The sequence below is a fragment of the Narcine bancroftii genome, chromosome 1, assembly GCF_036971445.1.
Source record: "Narcine bancroftii isolate sNarBan1 chromosome 1, sNarBan1.hap1, whole genome shotgun sequence".
Lineage (NCBI taxonomy): Eukaryota > Metazoa > Chordata > Chondrichthyes > Torpediniformes > Narcinidae > Narcine > Narcine bancroftii.
The window spans coordinates 47,442,410-47,468,468 of NC_091469.1; the positions used below are offsets into that span (position 1 = coordinate 47,442,410).

At 39.4% G+C, this 26,059-nt stretch overlaps 1 protein-coding gene across 1 annotated transcript in view; it reads left to right on the forward strand.

Annotated features, from left to right (window-relative positions):
• pax5 (paired box 5) overlaps positions 1 to 26,059 on the forward strand; it is a 246,713-nt gene that overhangs the window by 182,014 nt on the left and 38,640 nt on the right. Inside the window, exon 8 of the mRNA XM_069925912.1 lies at positions 18,599 to 18,700. Coding sequence (XP_069782013.1) covers positions 18,599 to 18,700 — 102 coding nt within the window. The remainder of the gene's footprint in view (positions 1 to 18,598; positions 18,701 to 26,059) is intronic.

A 26,059-nucleotide genomic window follows, 5' to 3' on the forward strand; every position in this document is an offset into this window, starting at 1 on the left:
ATAGTTTTTGTTTTATATACATTTTTTGTCTCTTTTGGAAGGGTGATGAAGAATACCAGCATGAATTGTCCTGAAGCCCAAATGGATAATCCTAAAGCTCTTCTATCTCAGTTATCCCAGGATCATTCAAGAACCAAATCCCTTCAATTTACCCCTGCTTTTTTGTGTCTGCTTCCTGTCGCCATTTTCTATAGATTATTTCAGCATATTTAACAGTAGCTTCATGTTTCTGTTATTAATGGATTTAGTAGTTTTTAGGACCAGCTGATGCAAATGAGGTCATAAATCCAGAGAAGAAATTTCCTGGATGTTGAAAATGATGCTTTGCTTTGTTGCTGGCTTGTTGAATGAACCACTCCATTTGAGAATCTTATCTTAGTACTTGTGATTGGTAAATGTGCTTTGTAAATTTAATTCTACCTAACAAGTGGAAAGACTTGTGATACATATTTAATTATAGTTCGCGCGCGTGCGTGTGTGTGTGTGTGTGTGTGTGTGTGTGTGTGTGTGTGTGTGTGTGAGATGTCTTTTGTAAATAAGGTAATTTATCTTACACAGGCAGAAGTAGTAATTTAACCCCCCCCCCCCATATGAAAACAATTCAGGACTTTAAAAATAATTGAATTCCCTTCTTCCCACATAAATATGATTCAGCTTCAGAATTGACACAAGGAATTGGTGGGAGCCAGGTCACCAAAAACGCATAAACGGGGGAATAAAAAATTAAAATTTAAAGTAATATTTCTTGGCTTTACTCTTTTAATGCATAAGTCAATAAATGACATGGGAAATATATCCCACCAACTGAACAGAATTTTAAGTTATTTTAATTGAAACTATTGTTCAAGGCACCCTTGCCATAATTTTTGTGCAAACATGGATGTATATTTCAATATGAACATTTAAGTGGTATCTCAGAGCATCTTAAAATTCCTCATATCCAATCTATTTATATTTAAATGCTACAGTAAATTTACATGCAACAGTTTAGATATAGGAAGGCTCACAAACATCAAATAAAAGAATTGCCATTAAATTGGTTTATGGTGGTTTTAGTTGACTCCAGCAGAGCTTCCTTCTTGTCATCAGTTAAACCCATTTGATGTATATAAGCACTGAAATGGGTTTTTACTGTTTCATTTAAAAAATTAGCACATCCAACAATGAAGCGCTCCCTGTGCACTGCATTGGAGCTTTAATCCAGGCATTTTGTAGAACTGGATCTTTAACTCAGACCTTTGACTTAAAGAAGGTTAATGGGGTGTAAATTGGGCGGCATGGACTCATGGCTAAATTTTTTAAAAAGCTCACATATTAGCACAGGGTCATTCAAATTCTGCTGGACAACAAATATGCTTCACCAGTAAATGTAAGAAGTAGAATATAGCCATATAATAATTCCAAAGTGAAATGGATAGAAAGAGATATTGAAATGATCACCTGAAGAAGCCTGAGGCAGAAATCCAAGTCCTTCAGTTAATTAATTCAGGCTAAGATGATCTTTGATATAAGTGACAATACTATGATTTTCATATCATGTGATCATACAAAGTACCCTCTGTGTGCAGGAACCGTTACTCCATTCAGTTTCATTTATCTTCAATATAAGATAAATATAAAATAATGTATAAGTAAGAACTAAAGAAGGGAAAGAAAAGGGAAGAAAGGAAGTAAGGGGGGGGAAAGAGGGTGAGCTTTGTGAAATGTGAAGATAAAAGTCTTTTCTGGAGGGGTTTGGGTGGGAGAGAATAACAGTCACTGCGAAATTAGTTGACGCTTGCGAGCGGGTTCACAATCCAAATGGAGAGGGGAGTTGTGGTTGCATGGCAAGGGACAAGTGGCAACTCAGAGATGGGGGGGGGGGTGACATTTGGGGTTAAGGGAATTTTAGATGTGGGAGTTGTTGAAGTATTTTATGTTTTAAAAGTGTTGTCATACATTGAGTTCAAAAAGGGAAAGCTGAGAGATGAAAATGGGGAAAAGGGGGAAGGTGGTGGTGAGGAAGAGGAAATGAGGTGTAAACAGAATATGAGATGGCCATGTTAAACTATATGACTTTAAATATTAATGGAATACATAACCAAATTAAATGAAAAAGGCGATTAAATTTCCTGAAAAAAAGAAAAAATAGACATAGCATTTGTGCAGGAAACACATCTAACTGAAGTGGAACATAATAAATTAAGGAGAGACTGGGAAGGGCACGTAGCGGCAGCATCATATAATTCAAAAGCCTGAGGTGTAGCTATATTAATCAATAAAAATGCACCAATCAAAATAGAGGAGGAAATAATAGATCCAGCAGGGAGGTATGTAATGATAAAGTGTCAGATATATTCAGAATTCTGGAATTTGATCAATATCTATGCACCTAATGAAGAGGATCAAAAGTTTATGAAAGTTTTTTTTAAGATGGTAGATACGTAGGGGAATATATTGATAGGAGGGGATTTTAACCTTAATTTGGACCCAGTGTTGGATAAAACTGGACAAGCAAAAAGAATAAAGTGGCCGAATTTATGGTTAAATCAATGCAGGAAATGAAACTTATGGATATATGGAGGAGGCAGCACCCAAGGGAGAAGGAATACTCATATTATTCGAGTAGGCATAAAACATTCTCAAGGATTGATATGTTTTTGTTGTCAGCCCATATTCAAGGGAGAGTTAGAAAAACGGAATATAAAGCTAGATTGTTATCTGATCACTCACCCCTATTATTAGCAATAGAACTGGAGGACATCTCACCAAGAACATATAGATGGAGATTAAACTCCACGCTACTTAAAAGACAGGAATTTAGAGAATTTATTGAACCAAATTAAAATGTACTTTGAAATAAATACGGAATCAGTGAAAGACAAATTTATATTATGGGATGCAATGAAAGCCTTCATTAGAGGGCAAATAATAAGTTATGTAACTAAGATGAAAAAGGACTACAATCAGGAAATAGAGAACAGTTGGAAAGGGAGATAGTAAGTACAGAAAAAGAACTAGCAACAAGAGAAGATATAACAAAAAGAAGAGATTTGGCGGTCAAAAAAAATACAAAAGATTACAAACATGTAAGGTGGAGAAGAACATAATGAAAATGAAGCAAAAGTATTATGAGCTGGGAGAAAAAACACACAAAATATTAGCCTGGCAACTTAAAACAGAACAAGCTAAAAGAACTGTATTGGTATCAAGGAAAAAGGACAAACAAATTACATATAATCCAATGGAGATTAATGAGAACTTTAAGGAATTTTGTGAAAAATTATACCAAACTGAGAATGAGGAGAAAGAAGAAAAAATAGAAGAGTTTTTAGCTAAAATTGAACTTCTGAAATTGCAAGAAAAGGAGCAAAACAAGCTGATAAAACCATTTGAAGAGGAAATACAGGATATATTAAAAAAGCTGCTAAACAATAAAACACCTGGAGAGGATGGATTCCCAATAGAATTCTAAAAAACACTTAAAGAGTTATTAATTCCTCCTCTCCTGGAAGTAATGAAGCAGAGAGAAGAAACACAAAACTTTCCAGATTCATGTAAGACAACAATAATTACAGTAATACCAAAGACGGGGAAGGATCCACTAACACCAGCATTATATAGACCAATATCGCTACTTAATTCAGATTATAAGAAAATAGCAAAATTATTAGCAAACAGATTGGCTGACTGTTTACCAAAAATAGTAAAACAGGATCAAACTGAATTTATTAAGAAAAGATAAACAGCGGATGATGTCTGTAAATTTATTAATTTAATTCATGCAGTTCAAAGAAATAAGATACCAACAGTGGCTGTTGCTTTAGATGCAGAAATAGGGTAGAATGGAATGATTTATTCAAAGTATTACAGAGGTTCAACCTACCAGAAAAATATATTAATTGGATTAAAGCATTATATAATGAACCATTGGCGAAGGTGACAGTAAATGGATATGTATCGAACCAATTTAAATTAAGTAGGTCAACTAGGCAGGGATGTCCACTATCTCCCTCACTGTTCTCTTTAGCAATAGAACCATTGGCAGAACTGATAAGAACAGGAAATAAAATAAAAGGCATACAAATAAAGGAGAAGGTGTATAAAATCAGTTTATTTGCAGATGACATCATAGTATATTTAACAGAACCAGAAATATCAATAAAAGAACTACATAAGAAATTGAAGGAATGTGGAGAAATATCAGGGTACAAGATCAATGCAAATAAAAGTGAAGTGATACCAATGAGTAATGCGGATTATACAGAATTTAAAAAAAGAATCACCATTTAAATGGCAAACACATGCAATCCGATACCTAGGTATTAGATTAGATAATAATTTAAGCCACCTGTACAAATTAAATTATCAGCCATTAATGAAGAAATTAGAACATTGGAAAGAATTACCACTAACATTGATAGGGAGGGTAAATTGCATTAAAATGAATGTCTTCCCAAGGATACAATACTTATTTCAATCATTACCAATTCCCTTAACAGAGAAATTCTTCAATGAACTAAAGAGAATAATAAGGAAATTCTTATGGAAAGGGGGGAAACCGAGGATAGCATTAGATAAATTAACAGAGTGGTACAAACAAGATGGTTTGCAGTTACCAAACTTTAAAAATTATTATAGAGCAGCACATTTAAGATATTTATCAGATTTTTATCAGACAAGGGAAAAACCAAATTGGACTAAGATAGAGCTAGATTAAATAGGGGAGAAGGTACCGGAACATATACTTTATAAGTGGGATGAAAAGCTGGTGCAATATAAAAGCTCACCAGTACTGCATCATTTACTCAATATATGGAAGAAGATTCACTTAGAAAGGAAAAAAAAAACAAATTACCAACTACCAAAATTATTATTGACACAAAATCAACTAATCCCTTTTACAATAGATAACCTTTCCTTTAGAGAATGGGAGAGAAAAGGAATTAAAAGAATAGAAAATTGTTTTTTGGGAAATAATTTATTAACATTTGAACAAATGAAGTACAAATATTGGAATAACTCATGGTACAATGTTTGCATACCATCAACTGAAAAACTACTTAAAGGATAAATTGGGAAGAAGACTGAGATTACCAGAAGGAAGCAGCTTTGAATATGTGATTACAGAAACAATGATAATAAAAAGATTTATAACGAACATGTACATCAAGCTGCAAGAGAAGGAAAATGATGAAATAAGCTATAAACCCAAACAAAAGTGGGAAAAAGATTTAAACATAAAGATAGAAAATGAAATATGGGAAAAGTTATGCTCTGAAACTATGAAGAATATAATAAACACAAGCATGATACAATATAATTGGTTACACAGGTTATATATCACGCCCCAAAAGTTAAAAAAATGGGATCCAACATTATCAGATAGATGTTTTCGCTGTAAGAAGGAAATGGGAACAACAGTACATCCAATTTGGGCATGTGAGAAAGTGAAAAAGTTTTGGGAAGATCTAAATCAGGTATTAAATAAAATCACAAAAAGCAACATACCAAAAAATCCAGAGATCTTTCTTCTAAGTAATATAAGAAGTAAAGAATTAGGCCTCAAACTGGATGAAATGCAAAAAAGATTTATTATGATGGCCTTAGCTGTTGCAAACAAATGTATAATGTCAACTTGGAAATCAGAAGAGAGCCTGAGAGTACAGCAATGGTACATGGAAATGACTAAATGCATTCCATTGGAAAAAATAACATATAATTAAAAAAATAAAGTCACATGATTTGAACAAATTTGGGACCTGTACATGGAATATAACAGAGAGGGCTTGCCTTGGACCTCCACCCCTAAAATGATAAAATGATAAGAAGACAAAATGACTTAATCCAGTGTGTAAAGTAAATTACACAATTTTCTTGTTTATTTTCATTGTGTGATGACATTCTTTAATGGTTTTATTGTATTGTATATGGTGAATGTTTAATGGGTTTGGAGGGGTTGGGAAGGGGGAAGGGAAGGTAGGGGGGGGAAAGGGGAAAAAATGCCACTGAGTATATTTAAGAGGGAAATATTTGTATGTATTTTGATTGATATGGTTCACAGTGTGAAAAATTAAATTTAAAAAAACCAAAAAAAAAACCATAAGATATATATCAGGCACACCAAACTATTTGATATTGATGACTGTTTTAGTTATGTTCTTGCAATTATCTTACCTTCTGCACCAGTGAGAAAGTTAACTCCCACATTCGTGCCTCTAACCCAGGGGATTTATTACTAGTTATTCTTGAATCTACTGCTTCTCAGCTTGTCCAGTATCTGCTCTCAGCCCAACTACTTCTCTACTAATCAAAGAATAGTATCCTCTGGCTTAATGCAGATTGATCCCCGCTGAAATTGAAGAACTGGTGCAGCAGCAGTGTTAGGCTGTCATTCATTGTCTTCACTGTATTTGTTTAAGTATTCTGTCTGAGTCTTAATCCAGGCTAACAGTCGTCCATCAACTATGATCACAAAGCACTCTAACTTGCACTATTTGGCTTCCTCGATGCTGTGTTGTTTACCTCGTGGGATCTTCCAATGACATGTTTTCCTTCCCTACAACCATGACTATACTTGGAAGAAAGTACTTCTTTATGTGTAAATGAATCTGAGATGTCCTGACATTGTGAATGTTACCATTTATAATGCAAGGCCATTTTTTATAATGCATGACCTTGCGCCTTTAACTTGCACCCTAGTGTCCAATGGAATAGGCTGTGAAATTTATTACGTTAGACAGACATGGAGATGTGAATAATCATGCTGAAATAATCGCTATTGTTACAAAATTGGTGGTGTAATCAAAATTGCTGACAACATTTAAGAAGTATCTAAAAGAGCATTTGAATCACCTCGGTATAGAAGGTAATGAGCCAAGATTTGGAAGATGGGTTAATAGATATAGGTCAGCATGGACATGATGAGTGAAATGGTTTATTCCAAAGCATCGAGCATAAAAGTTGGGGGGAGTCATATTGCAGCTGTATAAAACTTTGGTTAGGCTCCATTATGTGTGTGCAGTTCTATTGCCACATTATAGGGAGCATGTAAGGCTTTAGTAAGGGTGAAGAAGAGATTCATCGGGGTGTTACTTGGGAGTATTAGTTTCAATGAGAGTCAGACAAATTTGAATTGTTTTCTCTGGGACATTGAGTTTAAAAAGAGATCTGATAGATGTTTATCAAAATGAGAGAGGCCAAGAAAGGTTAGATTGTCAAAGACTCTAAGCCTCTTTTCTTTTGTTTAAGAAAGGCAGTTGGGATAATCTAGCAAATTATAAAACAGTAAGTTTCATATCAGTGATAGGGAATTTATTGAAGAGGATTCTTAGGGTCTAGTTGATTTGTATTTGGAAAAGCATGGGCTTATAAGGATGGCCACCATGGCTTTGTGAGGGGCAGGTCATGTCTTACTAACTTGAGTTTTTGAGGAGCCAATAAAGGTTATTTATAAAGGTAGTGTAGTGGATGTTGTCCACTTTAAATTTTGTATGGCATTTGACAAGGCCCCTCATGGTAAGTTGAGTCAGAAGTTTAAGACCCATGGCATCAATGATGACTTGGTAGATTGGATCCAAAATTGGCTTCATGATAGAAGACAGTGGATAGCAGTAGAGGGCAGTTTCTCTGTCTGCATGTCTGTGACCAGTGGTGTTCTGCAGGGATCAGTGCTAAGCCATCTGTTGTTATGATTATATACAGTGATTTGGAGAAAATATAGATGGTCTGATTAGTAAGTTTGCAGAGACACAAAAATTGATGGCATTGTTGACAGTGGTTGTCAAAATGTACCACAGAATATGGATCAGTTGGAGAAATGGGTGGAGAAATAGCAGATCGAGTTTTATCCAGTCAAGTGTGAGATGATACACTTAGGGAGGTTAAATGTCAGGGGAAAGTTTACAGTAAATGGCAGAACTCTTGACCATTGATTTACAGATGGATCTTGGATCTGTGTCCATAGTTCCCCATCATACAATGGGTGGTGAAGGAAGAATATGTTTTGAGATTCAAGGTAGTCTGATGTGGTTTCCTGCCCTGTAGGGTCTTCTTCAAGGCATTTCCTCTTCAGAAGGTGCATATTCTCCCACTCTGGTGCCCTGTTCAGGGCTCACAACCCTGGAGGATGGGACTGCTGATGGTGAGCATCGTCATTTTGGGTGCTGGATTTTGAAGGATGTTCAGTGGTAAAGCTGTGGCTGGCCCCACTATGCAAGCACATTATGCCTGTGTAGGATATGCGTACACCTTAATTGGTCAAAGCATTGAGCATAATTTTTTAGACATGCAGCACAGTAACAGGCCATTTTGGCCCATGAGCCCATGCCGCTCAATTACACCCAATTGACCTACAATTTGAATAGTGAGAGGAAACCGGAGCCCCCGGGAGAAACTCATGCAGACATGGGGAGAACGTATAAACTCTTTACAGGCAGTACCAGATTCTAACCCTGGTTCCGATCGCTGGCTTTGAAACAGCATTGCACTAACTGCTACACTAACTGTGCCACTAATCACTATGCTAAGCGTTGGGGGAGTCATGTTGCAGCTGTATAAAACCTTGGTTAGGCTACATTGTGTGTGCGTACAGTTCTGGTTGCCACATTATAGGCTTTAGAGAGGGTGAAGTAGAGATTCATCAGGGTGTTGCTTGATTTAGGGAGTATTAGCTTCAATGCGAGTTAGCCAGACAAATTTAATTGTTTTCTCTGGGGTATCAGAGTCTGATGTTCATAAAAGTGTGAGAGGCCAAGAAAGGTTAGATTGTCAGAGTATTTTTCCCAAAAGCAAGAGGCATAGCTTCAAGGTGAGAGGGGGAAAATTTAAAGAAGATTATTTTTTAAAGGCAAGTATATTTTTACACAGAGTGATAAGTGCATGGACCACCCAGCTGGGAGGGGTGGTAGAAGCAGAGACTATTTGAGAGAGGAATTTAGACAGATACAGGAGCGTGTTGGGAGTGGAGGGTGTGGATTGTGTAGGCTAATGGGAATGGTTAATTTGGCATCGTGTTCCGCACAGAGAAATTCCTGTTTCTGGTTCAATGACAAAAAAATGGAGCAAATCCTTTATAGAATCCAAGCTATACATTGATCATTCTGAATAAATCAAGGAATCATGGAGAGCCAGATCATAAGCTGCAGCCAATTCTTTTTGAATCTTTTTTATAATAAATGCCGAACAATGAAGAAAAGGTAATGAAATTGAAAAAAAACAGTATGTATATATATATCACACACACACACACACACACACACACACACACACACACACAGAGTATGTGTGTATATGTATGTGTATATAATATAGAAAAAAACCCACCTAACCTACTCTAGATTTTTTAAAAATGTAACCAAAAAAAAACACCTGAGCAGCTTATCTTGAGGGTTACCTATATTATGTTGCCTTGGATTCATACCATGGATCATAAAACAAAAGTAAGACTATATCTCATCTGGAAGAGTGAGTACATTAATCACATTAAAAACATTTACATCAAATGAAAATAAGATATAAAAGGTCACCATGTTTCTTTAAATTTCACCGATGAGTCAAATACATGATATCTAATTTTTTCTGAACTTAAACAGGACATAATATGAGAGAACCATTGAAACACTTTGGAGATCTAGAGTCTTTTCATTTCAATAAGACATAACCATTTAACAATTACAGCACAGAAAAAGGCAAAACTCTTATACTCTTATACTCTCCTAGTCCCACTGACCTGCACTCTGCTCATAACCCTCCATACCCTTTCCATCCATATAACTCTATGAAATTTTTCTTAAAATATAATATTGTATCTGCCTCCACCACATCCTCTGGAAGCTCATTCCACACAGACACCACTCTCTGAGTAAAGAAGCTTCCCCTTGTGTTGCACTGAAACTTTTGGCCCCTAACTCTCAGCTCATGTCCTCTACTTTGAATTTTCCTGATCCTCAATGGGAAAAAAGTCTATCCATATCTACTCTATCCATCCCCCTCAAAATTTAAAAAACCTCTATAAAATCTCCCTCAGCCTTCTACGCTCCAAGGAATAAAGACCTAACTTGTTTAATCTTTCTCTATAACTTAGGTGCTAAAACCCAGGTCTCGTTCTGGTGAATCTTCTCTGTACTCTCTCTATTTTGTTTACATCCTTCCTATAATTTTGTGACCAGAACTGAACGCAATATTCCAAATTTGGCTTCACCAATGCCTTGTACAATTTTAACATTACCTCCCAACTCTTATACTCTATGCTGTGATTTATAAAGACCAGAATTCCAAAGGCCGCTTTCACTACCCTAGCCACCTGAGATTCCACCTCCAGGGAACTGTGTACCATTATTCCTAGATCTCTCTGTTCAATTGCATTATTTAACACCCTACCATTCACCATGTCTCGCAGCTAATTCCTTAGAGCATTTGTATTTGGCTGAGAAAAGTCTGTGTTAGCATTGAAGAGGCAAAGAACGAATGCCCAGAATAATTCCTGGTGTCTAAAGTTGTACATGAAGAGTGGCTTGAGAAAGTTGGACTGGATCCTGAACTATTTTTAGAAAAATTGACTGGGGAGAGAGCTGGAAAGAGATGAGAGGCCGATAAAACAAGCAAACCAGATGGAATACTAAATTAAAAACAAAAAATAGTGGAAGCTCTTAGCAAGTCAGGCTGCATTAGTAGAAAGGAAGTAGAGTTAATGCTTCAGGTTGAAGACCTGTTGTCTGAACAGGAATGGAGACAAAAAAAATCTTGTTAAGCTTCAGGAAGGTTGAAGGAGAAGGACATCCCCTGGTGTCTATGGGGGTAAGAGAGAACATAGAAGATAGAAGACTACAGGGCAGGATAGGCCTTTTGGTCCACAATGTCTGCACTGAGCATGTTGCCCAAATTAAACTAAAACTCTGTTGCTTGGACAGGATACATATCCCTCTATTCCCGGCATGTTCATGTGTTTAGAAGTGTAACAGTAGAATTAGGTTCCGCTGCTACTTTCCAGGCATCTACCACTCAGTGCAAAAAAAAACACTAGCCCTGCACATTTCCATTAAACACCACACGCCGCCCCCCCCCACCCCACCCCACCGCCTCACTTTAAATGCATGTCCTCTACTGAGTGACATTTTTAACCTGGAAAAAAAATGATGACTGTCTTTTTTATCTATGCCTCTCATAATTTTATTAATTTCATAATCAGAATTGGGATTTATTGTCATGAACAAGTCATGAAATTTGGTGTTTTGTAGCAGCATCTTGGAGCAAACGCATATTAAAACCATCTTAAGACCTTACTATAAAATTAAATAATAACAATAATAGGGCACGAAAAGTAAGGCCGTGTCTTTGGTTCATTGATTGTTCAGGAATCTGATGTCAGTGGGGAAGAAGCTGTCCTTGTGCTTGTCTTTAGGCTCCTGTACCTTTTACCCCAATGGTAGCAGAATGAAGAGAGCATGGCCTGGTCTGGGTGGTGGGGATCTTTGAGGATAGATGCTGCTTTTTTAAGACACTGTCTTATATGGATGTCCTCGATGGAGTGAAGTCTGGTGCCTGTGATGTCACAGGCTGAGTTAACAACCCTCTAGATTTTATGCTTGTCTTGAGATTTAGTGCCTCCGTACCAGGCAGTGATGCAACCAGCCAGAATACTCTCCTCGGTACACTTGTAGAAGTTTTCAAGGGTCTTTGGTGACAAACTGACCCTCCTTAGACTCCGCACAAAGTACAGCTGCTGGCGAACCTTCTTTGTGGTTGCATCAACATGGAGGCTCCAGGACAGATCCTCAGAGATGTTGACATCCATTGATTATGCTTCATCATTGCCATTTGTGATTCTTCCGACAACTGTGGTGTTATCTCCAAACTTGTAGATGGCATTGGAATTGTGTTGGCTACACAGTCGTGGATGTACAATGAGTAGAGCGGTGAGCATCCTTGCGGTGCACTTGTTTTGATGATCAGTGAGGAGACACTGATCCTAATTTGTGCAACCCCTCTTCATAGCTCATACCCTCAAATCCAGGCAGCTTCCTGGGAAATTTCTTCCTCTACCCTTCCCAAAGCCTATGCATCCTTCCTATAATGGAGTGACCAGAATTGCCTAACTCCAAGTGCAGCCTAACCAAGAACTTATATAGCTGAAATATGACTTCCTTACTTTTATACTCAATGCCCCAACCAATGAAGTCAAGCATACCCCTTCTATTCCACCCCATCTACTCATGAGACCACTTTCAAGATAATCTGGTCAATGAGTTGAATGGACACAGTTAGAGGGAGAGAACCAAAAGGAACGTAGAGAAAAGGGTTTAGGGGTTGTGAAATACAGAGCAAGAGAACTTGTCCAGCAGGTCAGGATGGATGTGTCTTCCATTCCTGGAGTAAAAAAGGAAAAAAGACAATCTAAGCCAATATCACCAGATGCTTAAAAAGGTGCCTTTAGAGGAATTTAGTCAGCCAGGCAGCATCTGTGGAGGCAAACAGATGTTCACTATTTCAGAATCAAGTATAAGCCTGAATTCACCTGAGATTGTCTGACCTCAGAAGCTAAGCAGACTCAGGCCTGGACAGTACTTGAAAGGGAGACCGCCTTGGAACATTAGGTGCTATAGGTTTCTGTAAGTGGTGCTGGACAAAGTGGTGACTCTCTGTCTGCCTTATGGTAGACAAAAGTTAAAGAATTTCATGTATGTTACATTCTAAATGTAATATTATGTGACATTGATGGAACCTTTACCTTTAAAGGGGAAATGCACAGTATAATGAGGTTGATGGTGGATGGAGGCAGGAGCTGGCAAACAATGTGTTTCCAGGAGAGGAGGGGTTGATGGGCAGATTGTGTCAAGTGGGAGAGGGAGGTGGAGATGCTGACAGAAGCTGGGAGCTGGTAAGTAGAGACAACGAAGGGCTGCAGATTATGGATGTAATAACAATGGAAGGTGATAAGTAGAAGCAGATGAGGAAGGGATGGTGAGCAGATGGGAACAGTAGGGAGAGGGGATAGGGGAACAGTGGCAGGATCATGGGCAGCTGGAACCAGGTGGCAGAAGGAAATAAACTGGGTAACAGCAGTCCGGGGAGTTTTGGAAAGTGTGTGTGTGTGTGAGAGAGGACCTGTGTAGATCAGAGAAAGAATTGGAGGAGATGAAAATTACTTGAAATTGGATAATTCATCATTCATGTCTATTGGTTTGTAGACTACCCAAGTGGAATATGAGGTGCAGTCCCTCGAGTCTGTGTTTGGCTTCACCCAGGCAGTAGAGGAAGCTGAGGACAGGCAGGCTGGTGTTGGAATGGAAAGGCAAATTAAAATAACTTGGAACCAGGAGCTTTAGATAGCCATAGCAGATAGAACACAGATGCTTGGCAAAGAGATCGCCTAATCTACATTTGGTCTTGCTGACGTAGAGGAGATCACATTGATTGCAATCGGTGAAGGTGCATTTGAATCTCTGCCTCATTGGAGGAGGTGCATGTGAATCTCTGCCTCATTGGAAGAGGTGCATGCGAATCTCTGCCTCATTGGAGGAGGTGCATGCTAATCTCTGCCTCATTGGAGGACGTGCATCCGAATCTCTGCCTCATTGGAAGAGGTGCATGCAAATCTCTGCCTCATTGGAGGAGGTGCATGTGAATCTCTGCCTCATTGGAAGAGGTGCATGCTAATCTCTGCCTCATTGGAGGAGGTGCATGCAAATCTCTGCCTCATTGGAGGAGGTGCACACGAATCTCTGCCTTACAGAAGGATGACTGATAGAGAGGGAAAAATCCAGTTTCTAGAAGTTGTGGAATTCTAGTGTCTATAAGGCTGCAATGTGCCCAGGAGGAAGGTGAGGTGTTGATCCTCAAGGCGCGTTTAGCCTCACTCTAACAGTATGGGAAGCCACAGAATGATAAATCAGAGTGGGAGTGAAATGAGGTGGAATACAAGTAGTTAACCACAATGGGCTTATTTATTATTGCATATTTTGCCACATTTCTTCACCATTATTTTTATTATTAACTGTTCAGCATTATTGCCTTACGGAAATCTTTTCTGGTGCTTGTTCACTGCACTGGATATGATTGATTAATACTAAATGCTTTCCTTTCACTTTTATTATTTCTATCCAATGACAGTAATCTGCTGGAATACTCATTATTATTCACCTCCTGTCTGGGTCATAACATCACTGCTGTAATGTTCCTAGTTAATGTTAACTTCCCCCATCTTCAGCAGGTGATTCCAGGCAGCCAGTGATGTGATCGATAATTGTGCCTACCCGATCAACATTTAATGTAGAGAGTTATTAGGTTTGGCCTCTCAGTCCTTGGGTCAGCCCCATTCTCACTACTGATTTCATTTAGAATTTGTAGTGCCATTCTGCGCAGATAATGTGCAGACCTCTTGTCAGAAAGAGTAATCTGGTCATCGAAAGCAGTCCAATTGAATGTATGTTAATGTTCTTTTATCCAACACTAATGAGATAATGTGTGAAGGAACTCAACATGAACAGTGAACGTGTAGAAGCAGCAGCAGAGCTGCTGAATGCCTGAGCTTCTACGTACTGATGGAGAGTGCTGCTAGACTTCATTGGAACCCTCTTTGCTCTAACTACATGTTTCCTTCTTGCACTTGCCAGCTCACACATGCAAAGTAATTTTTTCCCCATTCAGACTGCGCTCTGAATTATATCCAGAAATAAAATGGACAGGTCACAAGTCTGACTCACAGCCCAAGCAGCTGACTGAAAAAATTAAAGTCCATTCAGTTCAGATCTTTATCTTTTTTCCTTCCTTTCATATGTCAATGCCTGAAATTGGGATTAAAATCTATGTCTGCCTCAAATCTCTGCAGAACGCAGGATGATGCCTGCAAGCTATTGGACCAGGAGGGGTACCTACATTTTGGCTATACTGATCAGAACAATACCTCATATTCTTAGGTCTCTTTTGATGCTGAGGGCAATGATTTTGATTGCCTAGTGAGAAGTAACTCTCAGCCGCCAACTTGTTCAGAGAAGGAGCAGGGATGAGCGGCCAAATGGCCTCCACCTGCTTGTGTTATTTTTCATTCTCATGGTGGGTGCATTCTGGGAATTTCCAAGTTCATGGACCATAGTTTTCAATAGATTTAAAATTAATGAAGAGGAAGTAATTGAATGATATAATACAAAGGGAAGCCATTCAGTCTATGGTGCCCATGCCAGCATTTTGATACTTCCATCCCCAGCATTCTCTTCAGTGTTTACAGTTTTTTAAAAGCTATTTATTTACATTTCAGGCAGTGTTATGTTCTGATTGCACCACTTTGTTAGTGATAAACCATTCTTCATCTTCCTACTTTTTATGCACACTCTGGTTACCCAATTTCTTGCCAGAAGAAATTCTCCTCATTTACTCTCATAATGTTATGCTGGTAATTTCCCAATATGTGCTGTGTATGAGATCTGCTCCTCATTAACAATGTAAAGATTCTATTGTCAATATGCAGAGACCAGCTATAGGAACTGATTCATGTGGCACAGCACTGAGCCATGTGAGAGGTAAGCAAAGTGTTGTTTGGAAAAGCAGATGCACTTCAATGGTTGCAGTTGCTACCTGTATGAAAGGAGACAACAATAGGTATCTGTACTGTTGTCTCAGTATGAATGTACCCACAAGTTGCATTTATTATCAGTGCTGTACTTCTATAGAGTCAGTTGTTCCACTTCTTATTTGTATATTGTAAGGCTTTAACTGTTAACATGAGTTGAACATTTATTGAATTTGGTTGAACATTTATTGAAGTACTGCTCAATTTGGTACAGAAAGGCCTGTGAGCGCTGCATACTACTGCCTTTGACTGAAGCCTGTGCAGAAAAACTATCTGTAAGGCACCATAGATCAATTCTTTCCCCAGGTGTTCCTTTGCTTGCTTTTAACCCAATGAGTTAATTGGGTGAGAGCAGTAAATGGCATTTGAAATTTAAGTCTGCAGAAGCATATTTCTTAGTGCCGATTGTCTGTTCCAATTTGTCTGTGCCACTCCTAAGCTGTCTCCTGTGAATTTCTGCTATGTTAAACCCTCTGAGGGCTTTGCAGAGAATCCTCGATTAAGCTGCCAAAAGAGGGCACAATTGAATTCTAGGGCCATAAGAATCAACGCTTTAAGCTTTCTTCAAAGACAGTACAGGGCAAATTTTCCAGCTTCCTTTCATAATATGACAATGGGCAAATGGAACCAGTGTTCATATTCAAATTGATTCTAGTTGAATGTTTTAACAGAATCTGTTTTTCCTGCATTCAGTTACTTCTGAATGGTTTAACCCTGCTAAATGTTGCTCATTTAAGGGAAATTGTTACATTATTGCAGAGGAATTTTTTTGCAGGAACAATGAAAGGGTTTGGACTGGAAATTAAATAAAGCGTTCCTCTTGCTGAGATTTCTTTTACAAGATTTGCACATCATTTAATTTTAAAAAAATGGGATAAAATAGACCACTAACTTTAGTGTTTACAAATGAAATTTAAAGAATTTATTTACAAAAATGGCTAATAATTGGCCTACTATTAATAAGCTTTTACAATCATAGATCACACTGATATTGAAAGTTTGAATCTTTATCATGTTCATGCAAAGGACTAAATGGAGAAAAATTCTGCTGCTACCTTAACAATCCAGTGATTAGCTTAAGAAGTAAAACACAAAAATCTCTAGACACCGTGGTTGAAGTAAAAACACAAAATGGTGGAGAAGCTCAGCAGGCCAAACAGTGTCCTCTATGTAGCAAAGGTAAAGATACAGAACTGATGTTTGGGGCTTGAGCCCTTCATCAAGGTATGGAAAAATGTTGATAGGCATCCGAACAAAAGAGTGGGGGAGGGGAGGGGGGTTGCAAGGCAGGAGGTGATAGGTGGAGGAGGGAGGGGACAGCAGAGATCAAGGGGATGAGGGATGGCTCAGTGAAGGGAGGGGGAAGGGAGGGAGGTGAACTGGAAAGGGGAAGGAAGAGGGAGGGGGAAGAGAAGAGCAGTTAGCAGAAACCGGAAAAGTTGATGTTAATGCCATCTAGCTGGAGAGCGCCCAGACGGAAAATAAGGTGTGTTCCTCCAATTTGCGGGTGGTCTTTCTGGGACAGTGCATACTGGTTACATGTGGTTACATGTGGTTACTGGTGGTCTTTCTGGGACAGACATACAATTGTGGGGATGTGACACAGAATGAAATGGTTGGCTACTGGGAGGTCTCTGTTACTGTTGTGGACAGAGTGAAGGTGCTTAGCGAAGCGATCTCCCAATCTGCGCCAAGTCTCTCCAATGAAGAGAAGGCCACAAAGGGAGCACCGGATGCAGTAAATCAGTCCAGTGGATACACAAGTGAAGTGTTGCTTCACTTGAAGGTGAACTAATCACAGTGATTAGCTTATATTGCCCCATTTAGCACATCATCAATAAATGTTGGGAAAGCTTCTAGCAACCTCTGCAATCATTACCACTCAGCACATTAGTAATTGCTTCACTTGCCATCTTATTAACTTGTTAAGTAGATTGTTCATCGTACTGTGTCCTGCAGAAAATGCTTACGTAAGACGGTGTCAATTGGACAAGTCAATGCCAAATGAAGCAGTGAGATGCCAGTACAAGCCAAGTAACACCAGCACCACCAAAAACCCCTTTGGGTAAAGCCACACACAAAAGGTGTCAGTGACACTATGGTTTACTTCAGGCTTTTATGAAATAAACTGAAAGTCTACAAATGTTTGAAAAAGATAAAATTTTCTACCATCTTAAGGTGTATTCCTTCTTAAGAACAAGCTCTTTAGATGTATATTCCTCGTAATAACAGACACACTATTTCATTAAAACAGACATGTTCAAAATGTACCACTTAGCAGAAGCTGTCCACGAAGACAAAAATGTGGTTCATACACTTTTGCACTGACAATCATTTTGTGTAAGTTTCCCTTTCTGATTTAAAAAAAACCTTGATTTGACATCCCCCATTAATAATACAAATCTTGTGTATACTCCCTTCATTAAAATGGGTATTTTGAGTATGTATTCTTTGATACCAACAGGCGTCTTTTGTATGTTCCCCTTGTAAACAGATGTTCTGAGTGTATATACCCTCCTGGGTATGGACTCCTTCACCAGAACAGATATGTCAAATATGTATCCCAACGATACATCAGATATCTTGTGTGTACCTTTCATAACAGTAGACGGCTCAGGTGGGTACAACTTTGTAGCACTGGCTTGTCTGATTATAATTTGTCTGTGTCTGATCTCACAGTATCCTTCTCATGTTTATTTGTAGCAATGTACCTCTGAATTTTGTATTGTGGTATCCACTGATATTATGGACTCTGCTCAGTCAGTGGTCTCACAAAACTTGCCTCATTTTGGCAACATACTGAATAGAGCTTTCCCAATATCCACTTGAATAGCAGGTACCTGATGTCAGCCTCAATGAATCATGAATGAACCTGCATTAAGGGATCTGACTGGAATGAGCAGCTGATGACAATTCTGGGGGCGGTCACTGTATGCATCTTCCAAAAGTGCACCTGGAGGACTCATCCTTATTACAATAGAAGTCATAAGCTTTTATGTCAGATACATATTTAAACTCTTGTTGTGGTGTCTTACATCTTGCCTTGTTTTCCAGGTCGTGATTTGGCCAGCACGACTCTTCCTGGCTATCCTCCACATGTGCCCCCCGCTGCACAGGGCAGTTACCCACCCCCAACACTGACAGGAATGGTGCCTGGTGAGTGTGAGGATTAGAATTTGGTGCAGAATGTTGGGGTTGGAGGGAACTCTGAACAGTTTCAGGTTCTGCACATTTCAGACAAAGATCTCTGTTGCAGTCACTGGCTGGAAAAAAAAGCAGTGTGAGAGGAGCTAAGACGCTGGTCTCATTAACCTCTCTACAGTTAGACACTTCTCCACAGGGATAAAACACGTAGATACATCTCTAATATTTCTTCCTTCACTTAACTGTCAGAAATACTAATCTCCCGGGACGCTCAACATACTGCGACAGAAAAGGGTTTGGTGTTCAGGATAGTGATGGAGGGAGAAAATCTAGTCATTAAACAGGACTCAGAAGCCCAGCTGTCCTTTAAGAAGACCGGTAATTTGTTTTTAATGAAAACATGCATTTTATTTTTAAATGACCCTTAACAAATTAGTTTTCAGCATTATTTATAATGATGTGACTGAGTTACATGAACAATAATAAGCTAAACATTGCCTTTTGCAACCACACAATTTTCCTCCTTTGACATTCTAGCTAGGTGGGGCTGCACTCCATCCTTATTTACCCAGTCTTAATACTATTTGTGTAATCAGTAAGGCCACTTATTTTTCATTCAGTAACATAGTCTAATTCTACCTCAGCTTTGCATCTCTTCATCCATACCATTGTTGCCCCAAATTAGATTTGTTTCAACACACTCCTGACTGGCCTCCCAGCTTCAATCCTCTCTAAATTTAAACTATTTAACATTTGCCCTGGAGTCATTCTCATATCCACCTCAACTTTATTATACTCACCTTAATTCAAACTTCTTTATAATCTCGCTAATCCCTTGCATTGCAATTTCTTCCAGCCATTTGATCCAAAAATATTCAAAAGCCTCTTAAACAAACAATATTTTAATTATTCCAGCTATGGTGACTGTTCTGAACTTCTAAGATCTGAAATTGCCCTTTCAAGGGGTTCTGCTTTACTATTTACCATTTTAATTATAATTTACTCCCTAAAATCTACCTCTCAGACCAAGTTTTGGCCATCTGGTCATTGAATAGGACTTTTAAGCTCAGATGTCCTTTCAGAAGACCAATATATTCATTCAATGATAGGATGTGTATATTTTTCATTCCTTGAGACTTGGCTCAGTGCCAAATTTTGTTTGGTTATGCTATGCTATGGTGACTGTGGACTAATGGACTAATTGACCTCGAAATTTCAACACATGAAGCAACTTATTAATGCACTACCAGATGTAATTGTTTTAACGAACTCAATCGGTGATTGCAATCAGGTGCCTTGTACATTGAAAGTGTTCTCATTGACATTAAATAGTGTGTGTGTGTGTGTGTGTGTGCGTGCGCGCGCGCGCGCATCGGTCTATCTGTCTCTTCGGGTCATGCATACAGCTGGATATATATTTTGTCAACCAATTACAACAATGCTTGTTTTGACATCATTTGTGCAGAGTTGTGTGTGTGAAGTAGACATAGGACTCAGACCTCAGATAATGAAGCAGATATTAACTGGAAATGTGAAAAGCTTGCTTGGCTTGGCCATTTGAAAGGGCTGGAGGAATGTCCACCCTTCTGCAGGAGGGCACAATGTTATCGATCTTGTCCAAACAAACATGTCCCTGCTCTACTGTCATCATCCTCAGGCACTCCTGATAATCTCTTGGTCTCCATTTAATTATCACCCTGACTTCTCCTTCTCTAACCTACTAAATATCTCCCAAACCCCAATTTTTTTCCTAATACCCCAGCTCCAATGATCTCAAAATGCAACATACTCCTCCGATGGCCTCACCAATCTCCACCCCAAGTAACTCCAAATTCAACACCTCCAAAGCAACTCAAAAGCTCTCACAGTGACCTCCACAGATCCCAATGCCCATCTCCCTGCATTGTCTCCAGAGACGGACAAGCTTTCGACCCAAACTTTCACCCTGCTGCTGTTGGCTCTCACTCTGTTCCCAACAACTGTCTACATCCTTTGGAATCTCCATCGTGGAAAGGCCTTTATATATGTCTTATGCAACATTAGAATGTATAGTGCTACTTCATTGAATATATTTTGAGGCATTGTTGTTTCCATGCTGTTTGGTTGCTGTTTTAAGATGAGAAGATGCAGTCAGATGCTATTTTAAATTCATTGCTTTCTGTCTGCTAAAATTACAGTAGCATTTTGGAAATGAAAAAGTTCAAAAAAAGTGGCTGGTGTACATCTCGTCGGTTTTCTTCCTCAAAATAATACGTAATACTGAAGGTTCCTGCTTTATTTAATTCTTCTGTGCCTGGTTATGGGTGACAGACTCCATTGCTCAGAGCTGCTGCATCTCTCTGGCTGGGGAAGTTGTATGGTGAGAGACCAATGGCTGAAATCAGTGGAAAACTAGAATCATTATAGCAAACAGAAATGAGCCTTCCTTATAGTAATTCCTATTATAACACGAGAAATAGAATTAGGCCATTCAGCCTGTTGAATCTGCTCCTCCATTTATTAAGATCCTGGCTGATCTGGCTATGATAATTATTAATCTGATAATTGTTACTTAGTCAGATTTGCAGAATTTTAAATGAAGCTACACTGGCAGCTTTAGAAAAATGATCCACCAGGTTCCCCCCTTCTTTCTCCTCATCTATTCCCTCTCTCCCTTCCATTGTGTTTTATTTGTATGATTTTTTCTTTCCTTCCATCACTCTAAATAGTGTTCTGCATCTCCTATATCTTTGCCTCGTTATATTTCTTCACTCCCCTTTCCTTTCATCTCTCCTTACCTCTCTTTAGCTTGTTAGATTTTCTGTTGTTCTCTCTCTTTCGGCCCTTTCATGCCAAACCTTTACCGTGAGGCCAGCTGTAAGTGCAGAGGGAAAGCCCTAAAAGGCTGCCCTTGCGTTGCATTCATGATGAGCGGCGCCTCATAGCGCCCTCCAGATCCGTGCCGCCATCCGTCATAAATACGCGGCAGAGCAATGGCCATCTGTCCTAATAGCTGCTCCCTGGGTGTAAGTTTCTGCACAGGCAATGGGCGTTTGTGAAGTGTTAAAGGTACAAAAAAAAGAAGTTTCTTGTAAATTTATGACAGATTTTCTTCTCTTTTTGTACCAAATAGAAAAAAAAATCATGGCCAAACAAAAGCACATCTAATTTGCTGTGAAGTTGTCTCCCAGTACTGGCCAAGAACCATTTCATTCCATGTTTGCCAATGTCCCATATTGGTTGCCTCTTTAACTGCATGATCAAGAAATAAAACATCACTGAAAATATTTTTTTGTTGGGTAAAACACTCCAATCAATGGGAATTTGAGTAACTGAAGCCAGATTAAATTGTTTTAGAAATTTCTGTGCATTTGTAATAACAACATTACCATAATTTGCTCATTAATGTACCCAAATCATTGAAGTATTTTTCAAGCAATGCAAGAGTCACTCAGTGCCACAGTCTGTTAAGAAGTTAGCCACTGGCAAGTTAAGTAATGTGAAAATTAACATGCAAATGGTTCCAATTGACAGTTGAGCTGACAATTCCACCTTTGCCAGCCTTTCTCATTGAAATTCATGACTGAAGAGGCTCCTCCATTTCCTACTTTGACGTAGGTAGGTCCACAAGAAACATTTTGGGGGAATCAATTATGATTTTTCCACAGACATTGCAGGATTTTACCATTACGAAGAATCTCCAATTTTCCAGCATTGGTTGTTCACACAGTAACGACCAAAACTACAAATCTCCCTTTCTGTCCGCAGTTTTAGACAGCACGCAGGCATTCTGCAAACAAAAGGGGCGGGACGTGTAACTCAACAGCGTCGACATCTAATGTCCTGTATAATATATTATATTTGACCGCATGTTAGACTCCTTTGTTTTTCCCAAAAAATGGCTCACAATTTTCCCCTGGTTTTATATGCCAGGTTGAAATTAGGCTGATAATGGTGAGTAACACTGACGGTAATGCTGTCGGTCCCTGCACTGGTCATTGTTTGTTGAGAAAATGTCAGGTCCATGAGAGATGAGTCTGGACACAAGGGTTTGCAATCAAATGCTACTTTTAATAAAACACAACAATTAATAGAAGAGCATGGGAATGAAGCACATATGTTCACAATATGAAAGAGCATGGAAAAAAGCATGGATCATTTAATAAGACATTCCCACACAATTTATAAAAGAGTATAGGAAAATACATGGAAATTTAATTAAAAATATACACACAATTTATAAAAGGGCATGGAAAATCTACTGTAAGTATTGATTGAAAGAAGTGGATTTCAAACTTTTTCTTTTCACTCAGTGGGAGAGCAGGGCAGTGGGCTTCAGACTGTTCAAAATGAAGACAAACCCACAGACCAGCTTGCTCACAATCTGGCAGAGCTAGTGTCAAATCTAGGGTTAGGGTTCAGGTTAGTTTGTCAATATATGGGCAGCAGGATAATCATCTCTCTTGTATTCACTGTCTCCTCTCTGAGGTTTTGTGTCACTATAAACTGCCACTTTTGGTTGGCCCATGTTTTCATTACGCTATGCCTATTTCTAGCCCTTAGTAGAATCAGTTGTGCATTTTGATATGTCCTGGGGTAAGTTAATGTCTGATAGTGGGTGACCTTATATTCACTTTAGGATTAGATTTGGGATAGGGTTAGGATTATGGTTAGGCATGGGACTCAGGTTAGTGTTAGGGATAGGCTTAGCAGCCCACAGCAACAGAGAGCAGGCAGTGGACTGCTGGGACAGAGCAGGACAGTGGTCTGCAGGAGAGAGCAGGCAGTGGATCGTTGGGTCAGACGGGGGCAGGAGCACAAGAGACTGAGTTTATTGAATGTCTACGAGATACTTTCTTGGAGCAGCTAGTGGAGGAACTTACCAGGGGGAAGTCGATTCTGGACTTGGTGCTGTGGAGTGACGCAGAGTTAATAAGTGACCTCGATGTAGGGGAGCCATTAGGGAATAGTGACCATGGTATGGTTGCTTTTGAGCTGCAATTAGAAATGGAGAAAGAAAGGAAGTCGGAAGCATTTGTACTGCAGTTAAATAAAGGGGATTATGCAGCTATGAGGGAGGAGCTAGCCAAAATAAAATGGAAAGATACACTAGCTGCGAGGACAACTGGGCAAAAATGGCAGGTATTTTTGGACATTTTTCACAGGTTTCAGGACAAATTTATTCCAAAGTGGAGGAAAGGTTCTAGGAGATGCAAATGGCAGCCGTGGCTAACTAATGAAATCAAGTGTAGTATCAAATCCAAAGGGAGTAAGTATAGGATAGCGAAGCGGAGTGGGAAGTTAGAGGATTGGGAAACCTTCAAAGAGCATCAGAGGGTAACTAAGAAAGTCATAAGAGAGGGGAAAATTAAGTACGAGAGGAAATTAGCAAATAATATAATGGAGGATAGCAAAAGCTTTTTTAAATATGTGAAGAGGAAAAAATTGGTTCGGTCCAAAATTGGTCCATTAAGAATGGAAAAGGATGAAATTATTACCGGAAACAAGGAGATGGCTGAGGAATTTAACAAATACTTTGCAACTCTCTTCACCAAGGAGGATATAGGTTATGGTCAGTTAGGGGGTAGTGGTCATGCGGTGTCCAGAGACTTGGGGAACTTTCCTGGGGAAGTAGGGGATCTAATGGATATCCGGATCCAGAAACAGGAGGTTGTGAGTAAATTGTTGGGACTGAGGGCTGATAAATCCCCAGGGCCTGATGGGCTGCATCCCAGGGTGCTTAAAGAAGTTGGAGGTGTGGGGTGTGAGGAGGATGTCAGGAAAATGCAGAGGGACTTGGACAGGTTGGGGGAGTGGGCTGCTGAATGGAAGATGACGTTCAATGTAAGCAAATGTGAGGTTATCCATTTTGGGGGCAATAATAGGAAAGCTGAGTATTATTTAAATGGAGACAAGCTAGGGAGTGGGGAGGAGCAAATGGATCTGGGAGTACTTGTTCACCGGTCACTGAAGACTAGCATGTAGGTTCAGAAAGCTGTGAAGAAGGCTAATAGCATGTTGGCTTTCATAAAGAGGGGATTGGAGTATAGGAACAGAGACGCCCTTCTGCAGTTGTACAGGGCCCTGGTGAGACCCCACCTGGAGTATTGCGTCCAGTTCTGGTCTCCAATTTTGAGGAAGGACATACTAGCTATAGAGGGTGTGCAGCGCAGATTTACAAGGTTAGTTCCAGGGATGGCGGAGTTGACATATGCTGAAAGGCTAGAAAAACTGGACTTGTATCCGATGGAGTTTAGAAGGATGAGGGGGGACATGATTGAGGTATACAAAATTATCAGGGGGCTAGACAGGGTGAAGTCGGATTACTTGTTCCCAATGATGGGGGAGACGAGGACTAGAGGGCATAGTTTAAGAATACAGGGTAGGCCCTTTAGGACGGAGATGAGAAAACATTTTTTTACCCAGAGAAGTGTGAATCTGTGGAATGCTCTGCCACAGAGGGTGGTAGAGGCAGATTCGCTGATTATGTTCAAAAGAGAGTTAGATAAGACTCTAGTGGGCAAAGGAGTTAAGGGTTATGGGGATAAGGCTGGAAAGGGGTACTGATGGTAGTGATCAGCCATGATCTGTAAAATGGCAGTGCTGGCTTGACGGGCCGAAGGGCCTACTCCAGCTCCTATTGTCTATTGTCTATTGTCTATTGTTGCAAAGAAGGTGAACCTACCTTGTGACTTGATGATTGGTTTCTTTCTGACAAAGTTGAAGAAGTGTAATTTATTAATATCAGTGAATTCAGGGGAAGTGAGAGATCTCAGCTCAGCTGTAACCCACAAATTGAAGGCTGAAGATCTTCATGGAAGGATTGTATCCTGAGATAAGAAGTAATGCTGCAGACTTTCAGGACCAGAGGCCACTTACAAATTGCAGGAAGACTTGCCCCTGATTTTCAAGCAGCATTCTGCATTTGGAAAAGACAATTAGTCTGGCTGACCATTCTGCAAGAAGGAGACGTCAATCTATAGCAGTGGCCTCCTCTCCCCAAGTTTTAATGAATCGAATTTTGGGAAACTTAAACTATTAGAGTGTGGCAATGTTGCACTCTCGGACACTGATGGACTTTGGGAGTTTAAGTCTGTCAGTGTGAATTCTAGAGAGATACTTGTATATTTTGGGATTTGTCGTCATCAGTATGACATGCAGATTGTGGCACTGGTGTATAATGGGAGATGTGCCCCATCAGTGTGACATAGATAGAGTGAGACCGGTGTAAATCCATCAGTTGTGGTCTGTCAGCGTGACATGCATGGATTGTCACTGGGATATCTTGGGAGTTCAGTGGTTTGAAGAGCCTATTTTCAGGCATTGTGGAAGCAGACAGTAAAAGCTGGAGGATCAAGAAATTCAGGTCTCATGCTGTGATGAATCAAAAAT